The following is a 13,058-nucleotide window of genomic DNA, read 5'->3' on the forward strand; positions in this document are numbered from 1 at the left end:
GACTGGACAAGGCGCGGTGTGTAAGCTTCCCGAAAACAACCGCGGAGAAAAGGGGAGAGGTGAAAGGGGAGGGCGCCGGCGCCAGGCGCCACCGCAGCCACACCCCCAGAGCCTACAAGAGGCAAGACGCACTCGCCGATGTGCAGCGCGGCACCACCAGCAGCCTCCTAGGTGCTCGGCGACGTGCTGCAGCGCGTGCAGTGCAGCACCAGCACGTCATCGGCGCCTCCGCGGCGGCCGTCTAAGCTGCTGCTGGTATGAGCGCACCCAAACCGTTGGCGGCCCATCGATTGGGGCACACGCCAACAACGCCCCCCCCTCTTTTCCAACACGCGCTTCCTCAAACATTTAACCACCGTGTGTGGGTGTGGGCCACACTGTGGGGCGCACGGGGTGTGTTGGGCCGGGCCCGGGCCCGCCGAGGCGCGCCCCATCACCCATCGCGTACCCTTTCCCCTGTCTGTACCCGTCGCCATGGCGACCCGAGCGCGGCGCCACACTGTACAGTGTGTGTGCCACTGGGGCCCAAGGGCGCCCCACCCGCCGAGGCGCCCCGCGCAGCCCCGCGCCGGCCTGGCCCGGCCCGGGACGTCTGCCTGCTGCTAGGCTCTCCAAAGGCCGGGTTACATGCTCCACCCTTCCTTAGAGGGCGGTCGAGTGTCGCATAGTCGCCGTCACTCGTGCCCAATGGCAAGGGGGGCATCTGAAAAGGAGCAGTCCCACGGGGGGGGGGGGTAACAATTTTCGACGGTTAAGAAATGGTAGCCGGGTAGCAGAGGTTCGGGGGCCGGGAGGGGAGGGGGCAGAGGAAAGGGAAAACAAACGACGAGAAATCAGTTTTCCTGTGACTGATTTTATGGCTGCCGGAATACCCGCTCGCCATGCAATTCTCTGAGTTGGGGCGAACGGGTTGCCAAAGGGGGAAAAGGGGGGATGGGCGGGGAAGCCCGCCCTCGCGATGGAGGGAGGGATGGGGCGCCTGGACGAGATACAAATATGTTCAGCGGTGAGCGGACATATGTACCGGGTGTATCAAATAATATCAAATAATACACCCTGTTTACATAACCTTCCATAGGTCGAAGGGGGCTTTGGTGGCGCCTAACGGACGGGGAGGGGGGGGAGGGGGGAGGCAAACCTGCAACAGCGAGGTTTATTCCCTGATACAATCGGAACCGGAATTAAACCACTACGTACCGGGTGTAACTGTGAATACGCAGCAGTGATGCGGGATTGCATACTCAATATTGCCGCAGGGGCCATGGCCCCTTACGGGTATAAAGAGTGGGCAAACCCGCAACACTGCTACGTATTCACAGTTACACCCGGTACCGGCGGACACGGCACCGGCTACAGCGCCTTACGAGCGAAGCGAAGGGATTAGGCGAACCCGCAACACTGCGGCGTCCGCTCTGAAACAACCTGTGATACAACCTGCAAAGGAGCACAAGAACAACGTGGGATGGTTGTTCAGCAAGGTGATCTTCATCAGCCGCATATCGCGACGCAGGTGATTAGAGGGGGCCGGCCCAGCAGACCATGGTATATATGACGTGCCATTGCCCTCCCGAGAGGGAGGAAAGGCATCTTCACTCTCAGATATAATAGCCCAATGTAGTAAAGGCCAAACTCTTAGGTAGAAGTCCAGTACAACTTACAAGTCGGACTTCAAAATTCAAAATGAGCCACCATGCGTATTGGGCTCTTATCTTAAAAAATTAAATATGAAATTTATATTTAAAAAAAAACAAAAACTTCTGCCATTTAGGTATCTTGGCTTCTACACAAATAGTATTAGAATAAGCATAAAAAGCATCAAGCATGAATACACCAACTAACACATCAACACGAGAGTAAAAATTGAATGGCGATTACAAATAAAAAGTAATTGTTAGCATAAATTTACTTAATTTACTTATAACTTTCCATGTTTGCTCAAAAAGGCCAAGCTAAGCTATTGTGACACACAAACCAACATTAAAAGCAGATGCAAATGCAAGCAGTCCTAGCTATATCATGCAAATCATTTAATATATCAGTCATAAATCTACGTTACCTTTTAAGTTGGTTGATTTATTTGATTGAAGAGATGTAGATTGGATTATCCAGCACTGAATGAAGCACACCCAACATATAAGAATTGATTCGCACACTTAATTAGCAAAGACGTTCAGGGCAAAGTTCAATGAATCAGCACAACACTTGTGATTTGTCACTTCTCTCAAACGACGCATAATCAGCATACAGGTTAACTTTAGAAAAAGAAAATTTAACTAAAACTTTAAGCCTATGAAAAGATAACCTCAAAGAGACTGAAAACACTTAAGCTGGGCACAGGTGTGTTTAAAACACAACAAAGATTACTGGTAAACAGAAACAGTACTCATCTCAATCAACTATTTAATGGAATACAGTACGTTTGGAATAAAAGGAAGCTATATTGGAGTACAGCACGCCGTCCTTAAACGACACCAAAGAGTTCGAAATTGTTACCGTTCAAACATTTAATTCATCCAAGCACCTTTAGAACGCCAACTTTATTTCGCAGTAAAATATGTGAAAGCAAAACACTCGTACGACCATACGCTGGTACAAACAGAAACACACTGCCTGCCTAGGAGGAAATCTACTGCTGCCGCTTCTGCTGCTAGAGCTCGCTAACAGAGAGAATTAAGGCTCTGCCATCGCAAAGCATGCTGGGGTATCTTTTGAAGTGCCTAATGATTGGAGCTCGGTAACTGGCGAACAGCCAATCAGAAAGTTCTTACATGTGTGTAGTGGCACGGCCGCCTTCCTCTGTTCCTGCCCTGTGCCAGTGTTCGGCTCGCCGAAGAGCGAGCAGTAGCCAAATCTCTGCACACGAACCCGTGCTGGAAAAAAGAGAACGCAAGAAAATAAATAGTCTTGCTCTGCTCTACTGAGCGGAATTTTAATCAGAAGAATGTGTGACATTGGATGTCCACATCTACAAGAAATCAAAGCATCGAAAGGTGTTGAATTATACAGAATTATCTTTTCCAGCTTCGTTGCAGCCTCCAACTCCGTAGCAAGGAAAAGGAAGGTGCGTCTGTTCGCTGCGGTTTGACGATGACAGTTCACTTTATTTTCCTCCAGCAGTGTAATTTGAATCCACTAACGAAATCCTTCAAGCAGCCTCTTAACTTTACGGTCCATTTGACGTACATCTACATATGTCAAAAAATTAAGACATTGGGACGATGAAAACAAAGCATATACACCCTACTCATTAATATCACGTTTAAGCGGTGACATTTAGAATTTAGATTTTTTAAGATGAATTTTGAACCTTTTATTGTTATTATGAACTGTTGGGTGACAGCTCCAAGCTTGAGTTGAACTGTCATTGAAGCTCATATAGTCTGTCTGGAGGGTGAATAACCTCCTAGTAGACTCACATGTCAGATGCTTCTTTTCTTCGCATATAGTCTGTCATTATGTCAGGACTATTTCCCATGGCACTCATGTGTGTAAGGTGCCCTTTCTTGTCAGAAAACCCCTACTCGTACTGTATCAAACTGTATGTTTTCTTACCCTGACCAGAACTGAGTATTAATGATATTTCCCCGTTCCAGGCAATACATTGTTACTGCTTTGTTTGCAAAAGTGTTGATTATCGACTGCACTCTTGCTTGAATTGTGTTTACTTTGGATGCTACAATGGTCACCACATACAAGACCATGCTAAGCATAAAAAACATTATCTTGGTATGTTCACTCTTTTCATTAGTCCACAGTAAATGCTTAACAAGTATTGCTAGCTAATAAATAAATTCTCCGTATTTTTCAGCTGTTGAGCTGTCTCATGGAAATGTCCTATGTGTGGCATGTGGTACTTATGTTTATGATGACGACCTCCTCAATGTTGCTCATGAACTGATGGTGCGGGCTGGAAGTAGATTAGGAATGGGAGCTCTTTACAGACCATGGGAGCCATCCACAAAAGTCTTAGAGCTTTTAAGAAAAAATCCTAAACGGCGTAAAATTGTACCAGGTGTTGCTATTGGTAATATCTTTTACACATCAACTTTGAGTTTATCAATTATACATTGCAGTATTTTAATCGTAAATATATTTCAAATGTCTTCTAGGTCTTAGAGGACTCATTAATCTTGGAAACACCTGCTTCATGAATTGCATAGTGCAAGCTCTAACTCACACACCCTTACTGCGAGATCACTTTCTAACTGAAGAGCATGTTTGCCGTCCTGAAGATCAACCTGGATGTTTAGTTTGTGAAGTATCAACACTCTTCCAGGAGGTGTGTCATAGTTGTCATGTAGTTCTGTGAACAGCAGTGTGTTGTGCCTGAAGTTTTTAAACATCTAATCATTTTATAATTTCAGTTCTACTCTGGTAACAAAGGTCCTCTTACTCTTCACCGCCTATTGCATATGATTTGGACACATGCTCGTCATCTAGCTGGGTATGAACAGCAGGATGCCCACGAGTTCTTCATTGCCACTCTAGACGTGTTGCATAGACATTGCAAAGCATCTGCACCAGCACTGCCTGAAAATGAAAATTCACAGCGAGATAATCCTCACCAGTGCTCATGTATTATTGATACCATTTTTACTGGAGGATTACAATCAGATGTTGTATGCCAGGCATGCAAGTAAGTTTAATGAGTTATCACAACTTTGAATTGATTGATATCTGATTTTCTTGACCCCACTTATCCTTCTTTCGTCAATTTTCAGAGGAGTATCAACAACAATAGATCCATTTTGGGATATCTCATTAGATCTTGGAAGAGGGGGAAATAACATTGGCGATGACAGCTCATTTAACACATCTATGGGTTCAGATCTTGCCTTATCAGGAGAACAGTCCAAGCAGACCAATAGTGGTCCAACTACCCTTATTGATTGTTTAGAAAGGTTTACAAGGGCTGAACATTTAGGTTCTTCTGCTAAAATAAAGTGCAATAACTGTCAGAGCTATCAGGAATCTACAAAGCAGCTCACAATGAAAAAGTTGCCTGTTGTTGCAAGTTTCCATCTCAAGGTATTTGGGCTTTGCTGTTAATGGTTTTTCATATGTTTATCTATGTTTATCATATGTTTATCTCTATCTGTCTAAACTCATATCAACATAAAAATTTTCAGAGATTTGAGCACTCTTCCCGTCTTCATAAGAAGATATCAACTTATATATCATTTCCTGAGCAGCTAGACATGACTCCTTTTATGTCAAATCATCGTAACAATCGCAATCTTTTCAATAGTGGAGCTAGTAGTAGTAGCAGTAGCAGTAGTGACAGCGCAGGTGAATGGAACAGTTCTGGATCTGGATCACTCAGTTTAACTGATAACAGGTGAAGATTTGGTCTAAAACATGTACCTGTACCACACTATCCTTCTTAAGACTTTGTCATTGAAAAATTAATACTCTCAGGTACTCACTTTTTGCTGTAATTAATCATCTTGGAACATTGGATGCTGGTCACTATACAGCGTATGTAAGGCAGCAGAACAATCATTGGTTTAAATGTGATGATCATATGATAACCAAGGCAAATCTCCAGGAAGTCCTAGACAGTGAAGGGTTAGTAATTAACTTAATTTATGGGGTACTTATCATAATTTCGGACATAATTCAATGTTTAGAGTGTCTTATATTTGTTCATGTCTATTATTTTGTCTAAATTTTGTTTCAGATACTTGCTATTTTATCACAAGAAATTGATGGAGTTTCAGTGAAGTGAAGCCACGTCAATCTGTTAAATATGACTCCCTAGGACGCAGGCGACCTGGGTACACAATACAAGACATCAAAGACATTGAATATTCATGTTTTAAATGAGATCAAAGTTTCTCAGTTTGTAAAAATCATGTGTGGCGTTTTTGCCTATTATGAAACTTCCCAACATAGTGTGCAAACTGCTTCAAAAGCATTTGCTACCAGTATAAAACTCTTGGGTTTTGTTTTACTTTTAATCCTCTTGTTACAAGTCTGTGAATGTTTTGCTCACTGTGAGTTAGCGCATGTTCATGAGATTGTCATAATATGAGGCTGATGTGAGGCTTTGTTATGCCTAATGACATGACAGAGCTCTAATTTTTCTCAGAGTTTCTTCAGCAGGTTTTTGCTGCTTCTTTGTGATAATTCATATTTCAATATTATATGCATAAGTGACTGATTATTGTACCTATTCTCTGTAGGAAAGGTGTCCTTTTACAAAGATCTTTGGCTTTTTCTGATGTAGATATATCAAAATAACATTTGTTATTATTTTGATATGTTTACCATTTACGCAGGTAGTTTATGTAACTGTGTCATTAGTGCCCAAATGCAAACTTTACCAGGATTATATTTATTTACTTGATTGTGTAATTTTGATTTTAGCCATTTTTTGGCACCTTTCTGTATGTTGGTCTATCAGTGGATGGTATTTCCTCTGTCTTACAGACATCCTTATATCTCTGTAATCATTGAGAGTTAGGTGGTATACGTTCAATGGAAAATTTTCTGTGCTTTGTGATATTTTTCTTTGCACACTTGTTTTCGATATGAAGAAGACAACGTAGCTTACTGATACGTAATGTTTTACCTATCATGCTCTGTGTTAACTTTGTTGTACATAAATTAGGTATGTAGTCCTTTGTCCTTTGTTGTCTGAATCATCAATTTCACATCACCCCCTGTATGAGCCAAGCAACGCAATATCTTTTGACCATTAAGCTTACTTGGTTATGGGAATGGTCCCAGTCAACCTGTCAAAATCTAAAATTATTCCTGCGTATCAAAGGAAAGAAGTGAAGGATAATGGTTGTGACTTACATTAATAATTGACACAATGATAAGACAAATGATTTTGAATGTTGACTGAAACTAATATATGTGGTAAGGTATTAAATTATGGAATTGCTTTTATTTCTCCTTCCATTTAGACTTAATTATGTAATTTTGAAAAGAAAACTTCTTTGAGTATTACAATGACTAGATAAGTTTCAATGAACTGTGAATTTTGGGCGAGTGTGCCTAGTAAATTTTGTGTATCATAAAAGAAATCAATTTAATTTAACTTGTTGGGAGAAATTCTGTGACCCTGACCTACAGTTGTGTGTGCTAAGAGTCAAATACATCTGTAATATATGTTTTAAATAACATCAAAAAGGTCATTTTTTGAAAATTGCATCAATGTTGATCGCTAAATTAATTTCATTAATGTTCTTGGTTTCCGACAAATCTAAGTACAACAGATGTTATTTATAAAATAAATCATAATCTCATCACATGACTTTGGCGATGGGTCTGTGCAGCTTTCAGTATATCTTTAAAAAAAATATACAAACTTGACATTTGTTGTAAATTTTCATGAGTTTAAATTATCTAACTCTGTAGTGATGAGTTAACTGGGAGACTGTTAGGAAGTCTTATTGTGAATACAAATGCTAAATGAAATGAAATGAACTGAAAATCATGGAATAAATCTGATGGTTGTTAATGTTATTTTGTGTAATCTGAATCCATTATTACAATTCCTCTTTTTTTTATATCTCAAAATATTTTGCTTCACACTTCACAATGTTGTAACGGATGATATCAATTTCTGCTCCAGCTCGATTATTCTCTGAAACATCCAGAAATATGTCTTCCTTCCCTAATCCTACAATTTGCTTTTAGTCATTAAAAAGAAAAATGAAGGTTACCTGCAAATCATCATGACGGCTTTGAGAGTTTTTAGCTTGAGCAGCAAGCAAAACATCTTGGAATTTATCGTAAAATGTTGATATAGATGTCTCAAACTGTTTAGTTCTCTCAATTCCTTGGTTGGCCAGAATCAATAGATGTTTTGCTTTTTCCTCCAGTAGAGCAGCTTGCACCTACACAAAAGGGTCAATCAAAAACAGAAGTAACCAAGATTTTTGTTGTTAATTATTATCATTTCCTTGGATTCACCTCAGATGCTGCCTTTTTCTTCTGTAATTCAAGTTCTTTATGAAATCTATCTGTTAGCTTCTGTCTGGATTTTAGTAGAGACTTAACTTGCAAATCTTGGTGTTGGACCAAATTTCTGTGCTGGTTTAATTCTTCTTCAAGTTGTGTTATTTTTTGCTCCAAGTCCAAAACCTACGGTTTTAACAAAATAAATGAATGATCATTTCTCTGCTGTTCAAAACCACGACAAATTTATTCAACTATTTAAGACCTTTTGGAAGTATCCTGAGTTTGGTGCTAACACTTCTCTTGGGTGCTTCACTGAGTCAATCAGCTCAAAACAACGTTTCCTAAAATGAGAACAAAGTGGGCTGACATTCTAATTTTTTACTTTGTTTTGTGGGATCACTTTTGTTTCCATAAATTAAAGTCTTACTCAGAATTATCAACACATTCTCTGCTGTTGCAACGAATAACTTCATTAATAAGCACTGCATTTTGCCTCTAACAAAAAAATAAGCCAGGTACAGATTTGCGGATAATTCTTTTTTTTAATCACATAAAAGAGACTGACAGCGGCGCTAGAAGCCACCATTGACAAATCTAGCAAAGTACCTGTAACTCAAATACTGCCGTTTTTAAGTAACCCACTTTTTGATTCTGAACTCGCATCATCACCTCATACATTTCCTCCTGTGAAAACAACATTGTATTTTTCAAGATGTTGCAGGAATGCCATTAAATCATTAAAGCGAGTAGTAGCTCCTTGCCAGATGTTGTAGTTTTGCTTTGTTAGGATCTTCTCCCTCAAGCTTAAAATAAGAATATTGATTAGGAGTGTAGGTATGCTTAGACATCCATGCTGTTTCATTCATAGTTGTGGTTTGATATGTGCTCTCAGAGGTGGAAAACTCGTACGAAGAGGGAAGTGAATAAAATTCTATTAAGTACTAGAACTAATAGTACATGTACTACATGTACGACCAGAGAGAGATAAGGAACAATTGTGTGTGGAGTCACCATGACATCTTTGCATTGTTATTAATGTAGCATTGTTGGGTCCTGTCAACAACATTTCAAGTCTTCTGGGGTACAACAAAGAAGTACACTAAAAATGTACCTTTTTCTCACATTTATTAGACAGATTCTAGGTCAAAAAATAAATAAAAAAGTTCATCACAAAAGTTGTTTATCACTGGAAGTATTCTCCTGTCCTTGACCTTCAGTTTTAAGCTGTGCTCGGGCATCATCCACAAGCTTTTGAACCTGCTCTCGCAGGGGATCAATCCAAGTCGAAACCCATTCCTCTATTGCAACTGGATAGATGAGAGGCTCTAAACTTTCTCGTAAAAATCTTTCTGCATTTCCAAGTTCAACAAGTAGTCTGTAAAGAGAAAAAAATTTGAAGAGACGACAAATTTATAGAGTCCTACACAGAGACTCTACAAATCTAGTGTGACAGAGAATACAAATTTAATATTAGTACGTACTGGGTCAGAGGTGGAATGAAGGTTTCGATATGCATTGGATTTCCAAAGCTATTTTTGATTTGCCATGGATTCAACCATGTTTTAATCCTGAATAGGGAAATAAAGACACTTGGCTTGAAGAAATCTGACAAGGATTCTGCATTTTAGCAATATCAACAGATAAAAATTATATTCTACACTTACTGGCTACTATCAAGGTGGATCCGGCTTTGATGCTCCAGATTACAAAACAACTCCATGCTTGATAGAGCTTTCCAGCCAGGAAATGACAGTTCAGCTGGAATCGGTCTCGGTCTGACAAAGACCAAAAAAAATACATGGCAACAGCATGACATAACAACGCTAATGATGACCCACAATGACCGTACAAATTTACCTTGGAAGAGAGTCCATCCCCATAAGAACAGAGTCTGAAAATCCTAAAGCTCTTGCAACACTTTGAAGATCTTGCATAGAAAACCCATTATTCAGCCATGTGCGTAAGCATATTGCTAAACAGGGTAGAGAAACTGGCAGCATTTCACATAATGTTGCATAGTGATCATACCTGGAATGGGGTTTTAAAAATATGTTATGAAGTAAGGGAGTTTTTCAGTGAGGTAACTTTTACTGTATCATGTAGGAAATGTAAGACATACCGAGACCATCCAGTTAATGCTATGCCTCGGAAAGTGTCAAATTTAGATGAAATAATGGGGAGTTCCTTCAGCCAGCGTTCATGGTTTGACACATGATGAGGTAAGATAGGTAGCTGCTGACAACTGCCTGTTGCTCCTTTATAGGCAGAAGCTATCCAAACTGAAGAAAATACTGAACTATATTTTTCCCAGAGTCCTAAACAAAAGTAAGACCTTAGAAGAAATCTGAGGAAAACTCTACCACTACTATGTATCTTTGATTTGATATCATACCATCAGGAAGTTGAAAAGCTTCTGCTGAAAAATACAGCCACACCATAGGCTCCACATATTGTCCAAGATCATAATCTAAAAAGAAGAAAACATTAACATTAATTATTAAAACTAGTCTATTAACTTTATTCTTTCTTCAGTTTTGAGCTATTGTTTGATACTAAAGTTAAATACTCACTTTTAAGAACTGCATTAGGGATGCTTCTGAGCATATCATCCCACATAATAAGTTTTAATTTGGAATAAGTCTCCTTAATTCTTCTTGCAATAGATAAAACATGGTCCAAAAATAATTCTCCTCTGCCTTCTATGGTGTTTCCTGTGCGTTGTAAGCACATTTCACACAGTCCTAGATGCCAAACCTAGATATGTTGCAATAAAATCAAGCACCAGTAAGCAAGGGAGAGAATGTTGGTTTTAAAACAAGTGAAAAGTAGTTACATACCTCATCTGCCCCTATGTGGAGATACTGAAGATCTGAATTATCTACATGAAAATCAATCACTTGTTTCACCAGTTCCCAAATAACGTCTTGTGTGTTAGGATGTGATGGACAAGCTGATGAGGGATATCTTGACACCTCTCGTAGGCATCTCCATTCTTCGTGTTTAAGGAGGAACTGGAAAACAAAAATTGAAATGATTTTATTCATATGTTGGGCAGGAATAAATTCAATAATTTAACTAGCTTATTCTTGATTATAGTATATAACTATCTAAAGAATTAGAAGCTCCAATACTTGTTGTCCTTAGGTTTAAGAAGGATGAACAGATTTAAAAAGAACAAGTTACCTCTAAATGACCAAAAGTCTGAACCAATGGGATGGTCGAAAGTCCGCACTCCTTGGCCAAGAACAGGATTCGTTTTATTTCATCCTCAGTATAGGGTCTACCAGATTCCTTCTTAGATCCAACAACTCCTAAACTTCCGTGAAATGGAAAAGTATCTTCCCACTCTATAAGCAGCCCTGTAGCACCCCATTGCTTAAAAAGTGGAATAAGCTGAAAAACAACATAATAGATGTGTTGAAAACAAGACGTATGTGGAGCAAAGATAAGATTTACACGCTCCACTGAGCACAAAATTTTACCTTCTCAAGATACGAGAGCTTGGGTGGTGCTCCCTTTAAATCAAGGTGAACCAATCTATGGGGAAAAAACTATTTTAATACAGGTAGACCAATGGGTTTGTCTCAATCAAGTCACCAGCAAAATTTTGAAAGGAAGGTTCAAGATTTGAAAGCAAAAATGGCTTTCCATTATCACGCGGCTAGTCGAGCTTTCCTTGAGACTTGGCTTGACTAAAACTACAAACACAAAGATCAAACGTTAAAGAAAATTAGGTAAGAACATAAACCCTAACCTGTGAGAGTTAGCAGTCAGTTCATCCATTCTTACTGTGAGGAAACTAGCGACTAAAGAAATAAACACTTCAATGCACTAGACCTACAGACTTTGATTTATGTTCTACAACGACATGTCAACTTATGACAAACAATAAAACGAACGACTCGCCTCCGTCAATGACTGCGGGGGAGAACAATATGTCACAACAACTGCTGTCTGCTGTCTGTTATTGTTTGTTTTTGTTGTTGTTCTTGTTGTCAAAGTCAAACAGTCGAGAATCGGTCGGTGCCGGGCTAGATTCGATTTGGGGCAGGATCAGAGAGGCTTGGCTTCAATAAGCGAGTTTTGACTTTTGCCCTTTGCGGAACGCTTGCCACATTTGTACAGTTGTATTTCGAGCCAAAGTGGTGCGCGACTTATGATTGAGCCCGGGAGCAGCCGACAAGAGAGCATCCGCCTATGCTAACGTTATCCTCTACCACCCTGCACAACAGAGCTAAATTACGTTGGTCAATGTTTCCCAGAGGTGATGAGATGATGTTCCCGAGAACGTTAAAAGGAAAGAAACGATGGCCGCCAAACGTCTCCTCCCTGTCCTGTCCCTGCTGTCTTCAGCAGCCCGAACCCCTGTGGCGGTCCCAGGCTGGGCCGCCGGCTCCCCACAGCTGCTCTGCGGGTTGGCCTACCCAGTGCGCTGCAGGCGCTGAACCAGCAAGGACTTGGTATACTTCGGCAGAAAACTTTTGAATGTGGGGGGCGCTGAAGGACGTTTGACGTGTCAATTGCCGTTTGGTCTACGAAGTTCACTTGGGCCACAAAGACCTGTTTGATCTGTCCCTTCGAATAAGGGATCCATGACTCGGAAGATTTCCGTTCGGTTTTGTATCTGCGGGTGCAATACGGAGTTAACTGTCGTACGTCAACTTTTCTCTTCTTATGCATCGTGGCCCCTGTTCTTAAGCGAGCTGTGGTGTATGGAGACCAGTCGACGGCTATGTCTCTGAACTCACGAAAAATCACCCCCAACTACGAGTACGGTCGGGTAGGTATGGCACCACCAATTTACAAAACCATCTTTCCGACACCCATGGATGGGTATCGTTTCGGCGCCGGCCCGTCCGCCACCCCCAGCTCAGCCCCCTTCCCCCACCCCTATCCGCGGCCCTGGCCAGGCAGGACTCTAGTCCAGCAGGTCCGGTGCGCGCGCGGGGCGGGCGCCGCACGTCACTTCCTGCTGCTGCTCTCAGTGGCTCCAGCAGAGGCCCCGGTGACGTAACCGAGCGGCGCTAAGCGCCCGGCTCAAGGGCCTATCGGCACGACGCCTTATGAGATGTGCAAAAGTGCCCCCGCCACGCCCCGCCACGCCCCGCCACGCCCCGTCTCGGCACCACGCGTCCTCTTCTCCC

At 41.3% G+C, this 13,058-nt stretch overlaps 4 protein-coding genes across 7 annotated transcripts in view; 1 reads left to right on the plus strand and 3 right to left on the minus strand.

Moving 5' to 3' along the window:
- LOC113208516 (uncharacterized) overlaps positions 1-2,664 on the minus strand; it is a 32,280-nt gene extending 29,616 nt beyond the window's left edge. For 2 of the 4 annotated variants that reach the window (XM_026425555.2, XM_026425536.2), the window contains exons 1-2: positions 2,522-2,664; positions 2,057-2,111 (exon numbers count right to left, since the gene is read on the minus strand). The gene's annotated coding sequence lies outside the window, so the exon portion shown is untranslated. Of the gene's footprint in view, positions 1-2,056; positions 2,112-2,417; positions 2,437-2,493 lie in introns of those variants that run through there. The other 2 variants (XM_026425547.2, XM_052264157.1) reach the window with 2 other exon arrangements.
- Positions 2,665-2,801: 137 nt separating this feature from the next.
- LOC113208555 (ubiquitin carboxyl-terminal hydrolase 22) lies at positions 2,802-7,476 on the plus strand. The gene is made up of 9 exons (XM_026425606.2): positions 2,802-3,061; positions 3,594-3,726; positions 3,809-4,024; positions 4,110-4,279; positions 4,365-4,636; positions 4,722-5,028; positions 5,130-5,338; positions 5,419-5,568; positions 5,681-7,476. The coding sequence occupies exons 1-9, from the start codon at positions 2,942-2,944 to the stop codon at positions 5,721-5,723; spliced, it is 1,620 nt and encodes a 539-aa protein (XP_026281391.1). The 5' UTR covers positions 2,802-2,941; the 3' UTR covers positions 5,724-7,476.
- LOC113208573 (uncharacterized) lies at positions 7,306-9,024 on the minus strand. Its single transcript, XM_052264159.1, has 6 exons — positions 8,521-9,024; positions 8,342-8,409; positions 8,177-8,255; positions 7,927-8,097; positions 7,677-7,850; positions 7,306-7,597 (listed from the first exon to the last, which is right to left on the minus strand). Exons 1-6 carry the CDS (start codon positions 8,611-8,613, stop codon positions 7,547-7,549), a joined length of 636 nt encoding a protein of 211 aa, XP_052120119.1. The 5' UTR covers positions 8,614-9,024; the 3' UTR covers positions 7,306-7,546.
- On the minus strand, positions 9,023-11,879 carry LOC113208564 (hexosaminidase D-like). Its single transcript, XM_026425617.2, has 11 exons — positions 11,669-11,879; positions 11,397-11,451; positions 11,098-11,307; positions 10,752-10,925; positions 10,485-10,668; positions 10,307-10,381; positions 10,034-10,229; positions 9,772-9,942; positions 9,579-9,689; positions 9,396-9,482; positions 9,023-9,289 (listed from the first exon to the last, which is right to left on the minus strand). The coding sequence occupies exons 1-11, from the start codon at positions 11,695-11,697 to the stop codon at positions 9,082-9,084; spliced, it is 1,500 nt and encodes a 499-aa protein (XP_026281402.1). The 5' UTR covers positions 11,698-11,879; the 3' UTR covers positions 9,023-9,081.
- Positions 11,880-13,058: the final 1,179 nt, after the last annotated feature.

This window comes from Frankliniella occidentalis, unplaced genomic scaffold, assembly GCF_000697945.3.
Source record: "Frankliniella occidentalis isolate FOCC.00 unplaced genomic scaffold, Focc_3.1 Scaffold16, whole genome shotgun sequence".
Classification (NCBI taxonomy): Eukaryota; Metazoa; Arthropoda; class Insecta; order Thysanoptera; family Thripidae; genus Frankliniella; species Frankliniella occidentalis.